The 12,295-nt window shown below is 41.3% G+C and overlaps 1 protein-coding gene across 2 annotated transcripts in view; it reads left to right on the top strand.

Annotated features, from left to right (window-relative positions):
• The first annotated feature begins 3,048 nt into the window (after nucleotides 1–3,048).
• Nucleotides 3,049–12,295, top strand: part of gnao1a (guanine nucleotide binding protein (G protein), alpha activating activity polypeptide O, a) — a 121,322-nt gene continuing 112,075 nt past the window's right edge. Inside the window, exons 1-2 of one of the 2 annotated variants that reach the window (XM_020604372.1) lie at nucleotides 3,049–4,081; nucleotides 4,865–4,907. In XM_020604372.1, the coding sequence (XP_020460028.1) occupies nucleotides 3,964–4,081; nucleotides 4,865–4,907 (161 nt within the window). In that variant the 5' untranslated portion in view covers nucleotides 3,049–3,963. The remainder of the gene's footprint in view (nucleotides 4,082–4,864; nucleotides 4,908–12,295) is intronic. The other variant, XM_020604371.1, reaches the window with a different exon arrangement.

Raw genomic sequence — 12,295 nt, 5'->3', positions numbered from 1 at the left:
CCGCATGGATCAAAAGGAGGCCGGAGAGGATAGGATAACTGCAGACCGGGACACAATCTGTTCGAACTCCTCCTCTCTGGACGGCATTACAAGTCACTATATGCAAAACAACCAGGCACAAAGACAGTTTCTTCCCCCGGGCTGTCACTCTGATGAACACTTGACCCACGACAGTATGACTGGACAATAACCCTCATCGCAATACCTGTAAATGTACATTGTACAGATTATACAGATCCATACAGGTCTCTATTTTTAAGTACTCTATTTTAATTCATATTCATCTCATTTCAATTAGCATTCCTTTGTCTCTCTGCATTGTTTACTGCCTGTTTATACTGCTTATTATGCATTGTTTGCACTGTTTGTTGCATGTTAATACTGCTTATTTTGTTATATTACACAGCCTTATGCTGGTTTACGGTCTACTTGCCCCTTACATGGGGATATGTACATACACATTTAAAGCCGATGCACCAGAGTGTAATTCCTCATGTGTCCGACACACCTGGCCAATAACACAGATTGTGATTCTTCTGAATAAAGCAGATTCTGAGTTTTTATTGTTCTGTACCATCTGCCTGATTGCAACAGTTTAAATAGTGAGTGACCAGGGTGGAATGAGTCTTTAAAATGTTTTTATTTATATCATTTTAGTTTTTTTTCTTCTTTTATTGAAACAAAGAAACACATTAAAAAAACAGTACCGAACGTGGGAGACAAGACAACAGTTACATGACATTACAAAAGGATATAAAGTGTTTAACGAGGTTGTAGTGTGTGAAGTGTGGGTATTTCCAACTTATGCAGTCTATAAAATGCAAGAAAAGGAAAAGGAGGGGAAGTAAATTAAAAAAAATAAAACAAAAATGACCAATAATGATGATAACAGTACTATTAAAAAAATCAGCTTGTTACATTTCTAGAGGTTGGTGGGAATGTGCGTGGCCTCAGCCCCAGGTATTTGATTCAAATTGAAATGTGTTAAAAATGGGTTCCACGTGTTGTAAAAAGCAGATAAACTATTCTTGTGAGTGGATGAACATTTTCTCTAATGTGATGTATTCTGTCAGAAGGTTGGTCCAGTGGTTTATGTGTATTGATTTTTTTGATTTCCAATTTTGAAAGATTGTTTTCTTGGCAATAGCTAGAGAAATGAGGAGTGGGTTTTTATATTTAATTGGTAGGTGGTCGATTTCTATGACATTACTGAGTATTATTCTTAATATTTGATATTATTGTTGTTCTCTGCTCTTGTTAAATTCTGATTGTACATATTTTTGACACTTCTTTGTATACAGAGTATATTTATTAGTTCGGATAACTTATACTGTTTTGTGCAGAATTGTGGTTTTCAAATGTTTTGCTGAAGGATGTGTGCAATTGAGAAAGAAGTTTGTCATACACTTATATTAAAAACATAACTGTGCAGAATTTAGTGTTTTTTCCGGGGGTGCGGGGATCTCACCAGGGGAGTAATTCAATGTAGAACCGCCACTGCTGCCACCAGCAGCAACACTCAGGGCCCACAGTCATGTAGGGGAGCAGGAGGGAGGACAAGATCTCACTACAAAATCACATCCTCCACCTCTTCACTGGATTTATTCATTATGCTAAAGGAGAAGGAACTATATATTTTCCCAAATGTGGACATCACCCTAAGCATCTACCTTACTTTGCTTGTATGAAATGCAACAGGCAAACGTTCCTTCTCCAAATCTGGAATAATCAAAAATAGACTAAGAACAACAATGAGTGAACATCGTCTACACTACTTCTTAACCATCACATCTCTGGAATATGAGTTGATCTGTTAGTTGGACGTTATGGACATTATCAATATTTTTTCTTAAAATAAGAGCAGGAAAAGATTCAATGAGTGGTGAATTAAACATTTTCAAAATGTACAGTACAGTTCTGTTTCAGAGATGTTTTGGAGTTTGTTGGGCTCAACTGTTGCATCTGCTGCTTATGTGTTAGATCTACTGGCTGATGCTGACCTGTTGTAATACCTCTGAGGTATGGAACATGGACCTTTAGGTGATGGTCAGATCAGAGTGCTGTACTTGTGGTTTCCATCCATCCATTATCCTGAACAAAGCCACAGAGGGGCTGGAGAAGCTGACATTGGGAAAGTGGCGGGTACACCCTGGACAGGGTATCAGACACTAAGAGACAGACAACCACACACACTCCTCCAGTCAATTAAGCTGCATGTCTTTAGACTGTGGGAGGAAGCTGGAGTACCCCGAGAGAACCAACGCAATCACAGGGAAAACATGCAAACTCCAAATGGAAAGGTGCTGGTATGACCGGGGCTTGAACACGGAACCTTCTTGCTGTGAGGTGACAGCACTAACCACCACACTACCTGCTTGTGGTTTTGTGATCTAAAACACACCAGTAATGATTTTGTCCTGTTTTTTTTTTAGTAGGATCTTTGTAATCTGTCTATTGTGGTTTGTCTCCAATTTCAAGCTCCTCTATGGTATGACTGTAATGTGCGATATGATTGTTATATAGTTCTGCTGTGCCTGGATGTAACACTACTGCCAGTTTGCACACTGAGGATGGGCAGTTGCCCAAAATGTCCATGCAATGTATGAACAAATGATACCAGAGAAATACTGTCTTTCTTCATCTTTGAGGGTTCGGCACCCAACTCTACACATGGAGCTGAGCTTGTTGATTCATTACCACTAAGAAACACCATAGCATCCTATTATACCAATGGTAAAGATACTGTACGTGTGTGTGTATATATTTGCAGCAGTGCAGCTCTGTGGACTTAATTTTTGTGTATACGTTTGTTTTAAAACAACAAAAAGGGGCCCTAAAAGCTAATAGTCTAGGGCCACAATTTTTCTTACCTCAGCCCTGACAATTACTGAACTTTTTTCAAGCCTTTGTATTTTAAACGTTTTCTTTACGGATTAACCATTAGTAGTCTACTCTTGTGGGTGTAACATTTGAATGTGAACAGAAAGAATACTTACCCTACAGAGCTCAGTAGCCTATCAGGTGAGCCCACCTGTCCACTTAGCTCTAATTAGCTGAGTGATGTGGACACCTGTGACCACCTAACATTGAACTGAGAACAAAGTATTAATGTGCTTGACCACTATGTTTGCTAAAGCCTAAATAATCACTTGTTATCTATCTTACTTATACAGAATTTGTATATAATTAATTTAAAAACAGGTCTTTGGCCTAACTGAGTTTTTGACGTAAATTCTAATACTGGACTTAGAGAGTGTGCACAGATAGCAGATAGCACAGTGCACCACCAGGCCGCGCCACTGGGAGTATGGATGCTCTTCTTCCCCGCTGTTCTGACGTCAGTACCCTGCAATTGCAATTGAACTACTGACAAACGACCGAGCCTCTACCGGAGCTACGGGGAGGCAGTAGCGTTACACAGCGAGTCCCCGCCGCCCGCCCGGAGGAGCCGAACGGAGGAAAGTCCACCGTGAGCCGTCGTGAGAACGCCGTGCTGGAACCAAACGATGCGAGCGCTGCTCCCCGCCGTCCAGTAACACGCACTACCGACGATCGGAGAAGAAGAGAACCGATACCGTGATTTAGCCTACCGACAGAAAACCTGAGAAGCGACGGACGAACGGACGGATATTGCACCACCGAGACCCCACTTTAGAAGCAAACACCACCGGAGGCTGCATTGTGTTGTTTCGGCTTCGTGGATCAGACACAGTGCATCCCTGATTTAAATGCTTTAACGGTACCGCATCTCCGGGAGAGAGGGAGCTGCCGAGAGAGCCACAGAAAGACACAGAGGGATCGAAGGCGAGCGCAGAAAAGGAGGAAATAAACCAAGGCATAAAAAAAAGGATTTCCAACCAGCTTTGTTTCATCTTAAAAGTTTCATTAAATCCACCTTTTTATTGTTTTTCTCTTCCGTGGATCCCGACACCGGTAAAGCCTATCAAGCTGTGTTCTCTAACCATGGGATGTACTCTGAGCGCAGAGGAGAGGGCGGCTCTGGACCGGAGCAAAGCCATCGAGAAAAACCTCAAGGAGGACGGTCTCACCGCGGCCAAAGATGTTAAACTGCTGCTGCTCGGTAAGAGACGCCCGATGAATTCCCAGCCCTAGGGCCTGTACAGCCCGGGCAGATCAATGAAACGCTCGGGGGAGAGGAAAGGTGTGGTGCTGGGACGGTGCGCTGTTGGGTAGGGTAGTGGTGGGATTAAATAAAGATCATAACGTCTATCATAAGCTTAAAAATAATGATATGCAGAAAAATCCAATATATGGCTATTGAATTGTTTTATAAATTGATCTCCCTTGTAAATCCACCCTACCTTCTCATTACATCACCCTGAATCCACCTTCTATAACAGGATTTTTTCCATTAAAGGTTTGCCAACTGGGTAAAATGGTATTCAGCGTGAAGGTAAAAGGTGGGAACTACATCACACATCATAACTGCAGATGGATGTGAGGAAAAAATGGCAGTATGCAGCAATGGAGGGCTAGATACAGGCAATGATGGTTTGTTGGTTTGGGGTGGGAGATTGATTCATTGATTCTATGTGGGAAATGAGTGCCTAAGTATTTAATCTATTTGTGTAACTCAGCTGAAAGATGGGGGACAGAAGGAAGGAATGAAAAAAGGATGTTAAGGAGGAAAGGGTGCAATCACTTTCTCCATCTTTTATCTGTACCCTTGCTGCTGCTGTTGTCCTTATTCGCAGGTTTTTAAGAGGCTGATTCTCTATTTCTTTCATTCTCTCTTACTTTCTCCCACCCCCTCCTCTCTCTCACTTTGTCTCCATCTTGCTCTCTCTCACACACAAACCCACACATACACCATGTTTACACTGTCTTCTCTCTTATCCTTCAGGGGCTGGAGAGTCAGGGAAAAGCACCATCGTCAAACAGATGAAGTAAGTCTCTAAAACGCATATCTAATAACCCTATTGTCTCCGTCTGTCTATATATGTAGCTGATTCCCAAAGTCAGCTTGTAGCTGCAGCTTGATGGCCTGTAACAACTTAATTTTAGATTTTTCTTTACAAGAAAAAAGACTGGCTGTTGCACCCAAAATACCCCTGACCCTAGTCCAGACTGTCTGGCCTTGTCAAACATCTGCTGCAGCTCTACATGGGTGGAAAAATAGCACAAGTGCAGTGGTTTATGTGATGGCTGTGTATGTAAAGAGGAGACAGCTAGAGCACAGGTATGTCATTGTGTGTATTTTAATACATGTGGCAATAACTATCTATAATGAAAATTCTTTGAAAAGGGCGCTAGATTGTTTCATGAAATATGTCACCCCTTAACACAGACTCTTCTGTCAGTCTATACATGTACCTTCACTTAAGTCCAATACTTCCACCAGCAACATTTACAGAAGTGTTTTGAAATTACTTTTCATGAGGTGCGGTCACCAGAGAAATAATTAGTAATCCTGGAACAATATTGTGTAAGCATGTTCACATAGATTTAAACACTCCTATACTATTTTCCATCTTTTCAGATGTGAGGTTTTTTTGGCTGAAAGAGCCACAGTTGCTACTCGCTTCTCTAGCCTATAGTGTCTATATATAAACTGTATAAGTGTCTGTGAAAGCCTGCTTCCTAAGCAGGGGTCAGTCTAATACAGGTCTGATAAATATACCACAGTACTCTGCTCAACTCCTGTAGGGACTTACCTTGTACCTGTGGTACTTAGCAATGAATTTAGTGACTTAATTAATGCCATCTTTTTTTTTTCCTCTTATGGTAACATTATAATGTTTTATAATACTCCTATAGAGACTCAACTGTGGTGCTTAGTGCAGAGTTTCTGGAACCCTATCATACTTGAATAGTATTTTTGTATTCAGTATATCATAGCAGTAATCCTATAATATACCTACAGGTTAATGGTCAGTGCAGCAGCCCAGCACATCCTGCACACTGACTGACCAGTTCTCCTAGTGGGGTCGAATATGTACATATAATAGGCTGTATCCTTTGGAACAGTTGAATGTATTGATGGCATTGGTCTATTGTAAATCACACACATGTGATTTGGAGTGACACAAATGAATATTAATAGGTGGCTGTGTTAGTCCATTTATGCACAAGTCTGTTATGGTAACAGTGTGACTAATACAGGATGTAAACCATAGCCACTTTATACTAGGGACTTTTGACTGTAAAGATGGACAGTCTGACAGCTCTGAGGTGTAGTCACTGCAAGTTGATCGCCCCCCCGTTGGGGGTGAAGTATAGGACGAACCCCACTCCCTTCATGTTGGCTGATGGGACATGAGCCAAAATAAAAACTCAAAAGTACGAATCAAATACATTTTTCCCAGGGGTCATTTCTGGCAGATATTATCACACATTTTTGTACAAGTGCTCATTTTTCTGGATAGTTTGATTTTAATAAGTTATTTGATGATATAAAAATGATGTCTTTTGGGTGATTTGACAACTTTCTTTTTTTTTTGACAGCAGTCTGGTTCTAAAATGGTAGCTGCCGTAGTCGCAGTATTTTGGCTTTACTTTTGCAGAGTGGAGGGAAGTGGTGATGCATTGTCCATCTGTGTTAGGGATGCACCAATACCTACAACAGTATCTGGTCAAATACCACCCTCTAGTATTTGTGCTTATAAAACCTTTCTGATACTACGCACTGATAGCACCTAACAGCAACATTATGTTAACTACCAGGTGGTTGAGCAGGCTGTTATGTGATGAAGAAGAAATTTCAGGGGTTTGTGGGTATTTTAAGATTAAGTGACAAAGACAAAAGTCAAGTCGGCTGCGAACTTTAACTCTGATTCTCTGCTCTGCTGTGTGCAACTGTGAGCGCTCCTTCCTATGTCACACAGACACAAGGTTGTGGAGACGTCAATGCTTGATATGTACAGTACAATCCAACAGTAATGGTGAGAGAAATTAATCAAACACCTGTTGCACAAGCAGAGTACAACACTAAACTTGCAGAAATGTGATGTCAGCACTCTCCCCGTGGTCACAATGTCTGGTCTTGTACAGTGCTCATTATGCTGATTATAGTGAATTGTTATGAACAAGAAGAAAACAATTGCTACTTTTATATAGTTAACGGCAGAGTCTAATGAGCTCTGTGTATGAAAATGAGTTGAGACCACCAGCTCCTCTACACCAGAGCAGGTATGGGTCCACCAGAGAGGACGAAGACACAGACAGCAGCCATTTTAAAGTAAGAACATGTATCCTCATTAAATCAAACACTGTGATATTATGGCTCCCAAACTTGCCATTCTGGGCAGGGGTTGTGAAAGTATTCCATCCTAGCAGAGATTTGCACTCCTAAAGAGGTTAGGAACCACTGTATTACAGTATGTTGTGCAGTAGGTTACAGACCCTCAGTCAATTACATTATATTCAGTAGGAATGGTTGCAGCACTGTTTGCCACAGAAAGGTTTAAGGCAGTGTGCACTGTCTCCTGTTGTGTGTGTGTGTGTGTGTGTGTGCGCATATATATAAATTTAATAGTTTTAAGGCAATTGCAAATTTATATTATAGAAATTACATTATTATTAAGTACTTGTGTCAGTACTCTGTGTTGGCAAGTATTTAAATGTAAATACTTTTATTCAGTCTGAAAAAAGTGGTATCGATGCATCTCTATGCTGATTGCTAAAGACTCGCATCATGGCTGTTTAAGGTTAGTAATAGAATTTTACAGTATTTATTCCAGTTAACTTTCAGATAATTTATACCGGAATCATGTTGGCTACACTGACTACAACCTATTTTTGCTTCTATTTATGAATGAGTTGATGGAACTGATTCTAGTAGTCACCATTTGTTAAAGAGCCCGTGGCGTGCCATTTTGCTCATTTCCAGCCGTTTAATGTTTAATCTTGGGTACCTTTAGATTAGCTTTGCACCCATCATAACTCCAAATAATATGTAATTAGGGTGATAAAACCAGAGAGCCTCTTTCATGAAAATGAGAGAATAGTTCATGAATGTGCAGTGTTGTGTCGCAAGTGGACAGCACAACAAACATCAACAGAATTAATTAATTGCAATTTCTCCTCCATACATGGGTAAACAGTATATGTATTGATTAAAAGAGATGTGTAAAACTCTAAACAAAGTGGGTAATTGAGAAACCCCATATATTAACTGGCATAATGCAGACATAGAAGCTTCTCCGGCCTTACAACAGTTGTCTCTAACATTACAGAAATAAGGCATTAACAGACATGCAGCGTGTGGTTTTTTTTTTTTTTTAACTTAACGTTAAGTCCCACCGAGTAGTGGAAGCATCACTCCCTTTCAAGTAGCTCCAGGGTCTAACCTGTGGTCACTGTGTCTTCCCCTAAGCAACCACATACAGTCCCATAGTAGTGAAATTAGTTCCAACAGGTAGCATAGTGCCAACAATAACATCCTGGGTCATTAATTCGTGCCTTAACCAGCAACACATCATGTGGCAGACACACTGGTCTCAAGCAGTCAAAAGAAACAGGTACTGTCCTCCAGGGGAATCCAGTGTTGATGAGCTGATCATTCACCACTGCGGGGGCTTCACTGGTCAGCTTCTTGTAGATTAGACCCAGTCAGGTAAAACAGCGAGTCCCTGTACAGGAACACTCCTGGACATGCAGTAACCTCAGACCCCGTATTTTTCTCCACATCCTCTGGTCACAGTACAGCAGGAGGAGGTAAAATATATCCATAAAACTGCATGCTATCGAAAATTTTTGCTTTTAAAATGACACCAGTGGATGTCAGGCAAGCTCACATGAATGCACAACTGCCTGGAGATAATGCCCATTCAAAGAAATCCTTAAACTATCACTTAATACTTAATTTTGTTAGAAAAAAAGTCTCACAAGCAAGAGTTTGTGAGACTTGTATAAACTGAGTTTCTTCTGTATAGAAGTACTAGAACATACATGCATCTCATTTTTTGAGCTTTAGGTCAAGTCTAAGATGATAATTCACTGTTGTAACATTGTAGATAAGTCAAAAAACAAGGAAAATCATGCCATGGGCTCTTTAAGTGTTAACAAAAGGTTGTATTTAATACACTTTGCATGCTTCTCATTTCCAGATAGAGAGCAACCTAATGGAATTTATATCAGCAATTTTTTTGGATAAAGAGGGGTGGCTGTGGCTCAGGAGGTAGAACAGGTCGTTTCCTAACCTAGCAGTTTGATTCCCGGCTTGTCCAGTCAACATGTCGAAGTGTCCTTGAGCAAGACACTGAACTCCCAATTGCTCCCGATGATAACACGGTGTGTGAATGTGTGAGTGTTTGTAAGTGCAAATGGGTGAATGGCCAAGTAGCGCTTGGTGAAAGCGCTTTGAGTGTGCTGCAATGCATAGAAAAGTGCCGTACAAGTATAAGACCATTTACCATTTCAAATGTACTTACCATAAATGATTTGTATACAAATATGCAGTAGAGCCAACCTTTCTGTTTGCAAAGATGTTTTCTAGGCTGGAATAATTGCATTAGTGGTGCAATTCAAATCCAAAATGTAGAATTTTCATAATATATTGTAGAATATGCATTTCTTTACAAAAGAGCCTTGAGATGGAGGCAGCCTTTCCGGTGGTGGACAGAGTCCTCCTAGAGGGGCCTTTACGTTTCTGTTCAGAGGCGTTTGGCTATTTCTGTAACTACATTAGAGGAATGGAAAGCCCTTATTGCATTTTCTTTCACAGTGCTTTGAACATCTGGGGCATGCTCAAGTGACCAATTGTGTGCGTGTGTGCTTTCTCCAGAGACACAAAGAAAGAGAGAGAGTGATGGGTGGATTCAATTTAGATTTTAGTGTGTGTAAATTGAGCTGCAGTGTGTGTCGCAGCTGTGTCTGCAATCTCAGCAAGTGGAAATAAGGAGTGTATTACCACTCCGTACAGTACAGCGGAAAAATACTTCAACGTGCCCACTGTGACAGACTGCTAGTTTTGACTATCTGAATCTATTCTATAGGCTCCTTTAGGACTTGAGTTGAAATGTGCCTTGGCTAAAATCATTTACTCTAACAGTGCATGTTGAGTGTGCCAAGAACCCTGCCTATTCTCCTTTGAAACAGACTATTGGTTTATGAGGTGATGTAATCACTGAGTGGCAATAACTCAGAACAACATACTGATAACATCCTTTTGGGGAGCACAGGTGCACTATGTTTGTGTGTGCGTGTAAGAGCGATCCAGGGTTGAGAGTTGGATTCAGGTGTGTGTGTGTGTGTGTGTGGATGACAGGTGACAAATTAAAGGGAAAAACTTGACTAAATGAATGGTCTCTTCCAGGATGTCAATATCTCCATCCACAGGTCACTGAATGGTTTGGGTATAAAACAAATGAGAATCATATGCTGTGGCCTTCACAGCCACCAGATCTCAGCTCAGATGAACACCTATGGGAGAGTTTGGAGCGACATGTTGGACAGTGTCTCCACCACCACCACCAAAACACCACATGAGGGAACAGTGAAGCTATTCTGGTGGCCCAACGCCTTTCTATGGCACTTTACAGTATGTTGCCATTTCCATTCATTTGTCAGCCATTCGTATACATGATTGGCTCACAGTGAGTGTAAGGCTTGGGCCAGCAATTCAAGGGACATGGTCATGTGTGCACATCTTATCTCTTTCTTTTGCATAGAGGTGTGTGTGTGTGTGTGTGTGTGTGTGTGTGTGAGAGTGAGAGAGAGAGAGAGAGAGACCATCTGTGTCTGGAGCTAGTGTGTTCAGACATGCCCAGCTGGCAAACTGACCCCTCGAGTAGTGCTCTGTGTGTGTGTGTGTGTGTGTGTGTGTGTGTGAGAGAGAAAGAGAGAGAAAAATGACCTCATATAATAATATTTGACTTCATACAGGCCTCCTGGCTGTGAGTGATCAGTCACATTTTGTGACCAAATTAATTTAAGGTGCAACTGACTTTTTTCAAATTAAATGTTGTTTTGAAGAGAAACTCAGGTATACTCACTGTCCCCCTGTTTCATGGTTATCTGTCGCATTTCAATGACATAAAAATCGCATGAAATGCGACATGGCCGTTCAGACTGAAGTCACATTGCAAAACATCGGATATGTATCCGATTTAGGACCACATATGAAAGTGGCCTGGGCCAGGTTTGAAAAAATTGGATTTGTGCTGTTCACACTGTCATAAGGAAATCGGATATGGGTCACATTTGGGCAAAAAGATCAGATTTGAGCCACTTCAGCCTGCAGCGTGAACGTGGCCTTAGTCGCAGGTCCCTGATAGCTATGTTGTTTTGGTGGAGTACTACACATGCACATTGTGTTCAAGTTCACACACTAACATTTGTCACTGATTCTGCCCTCTATATTTCTGTCTCCCCTGTTTCCTGTCTGCCTCTCTGTGACCCACTATATATTAAAGGGAGAAACATTTTGAATAATAAAAACAGTATAAATGGCTGTGAGGGTGACGTAGTGGAGCAGTGGTTAGTGCTGTCACTTCACAGCAAGGTTCTGGGTTTTAGCCCGGGCCGACTCAGGGCTTTTTTGTGTGGAGTTTGCATGTTCTCCCTGTGCCTGTTCTCTCCGGGTACTCCAGCTTCCTCCCACAGTCCAGACATCCAGCTTAGGTTGATTGGTGACTCTAAATTGCTAATAGGCATGTGTGTGGTTGTGTGTCTCCATGTCTGGCGACCTGTCCAGGGTGGACCCTGCCTCTCGCTCATCATCAGGATGTCTTGGCCTCTTCTTTATTCTTAAACATGCTTTATTTAATCTGTCTCTGGAGGGCAGAGGGCACTGAAAGGGCATGTGATAGTGATGATGTCATGGTGATGACATCATGAATAATCAAATCGACTTAAAATGGCTCCAGTATTGAACCTCAAAAATAATTCTGAACTCAAATGTTTCTAAGATTTATTTTACATCCAGTCTAAAATCTAAAGGCTGTTCCATTTTGTCTTGCCTTTTGGCTACTGAAAGATGGTCCATGCCATGATTAGGCTAGTTTGGATATTTAGTGCACATTGTTATTGGAAAGCTTTTACCTTTTTGCCATTTCTGTTGGACATGTTGACCAGTGCTGTCTGGTGATAACCTTTCAGCTTCAGACTGACATTATCCTCAGCATTTAGACAGTATTTCAAGCTCAAGAGGGTGGATGCTTTTGTGAACCTACATTATTAAAGCCAGCCATCCCTGTGACACAGGAACTTAACTGACTTTGTATTCAGCAATATATTTTTAAAATTATTTATTTGTCTAGAGTTTAGTAGCACTGCAAGAACGTGTCTTGTTGCTCTAGCGCAGGGGTGCAGAAAGGGGGGCCCGCGGGAACAT

Source organism: Monopterus albus, unplaced genomic scaffold (genome assembly GCF_001952655.1).
Source record: "Monopterus albus unplaced genomic scaffold, M_albus_1.0 scaffold65.1, whole genome shotgun sequence".
Lineage (NCBI taxonomy): Eukaryota > Metazoa > Chordata > Actinopteri > Synbranchiformes > Synbranchidae > Monopterus > Monopterus albus.
Note: the sequence above shows the minus strand (reverse complement) of the source record. Positions and strands in the feature narration are given on the sequence as shown.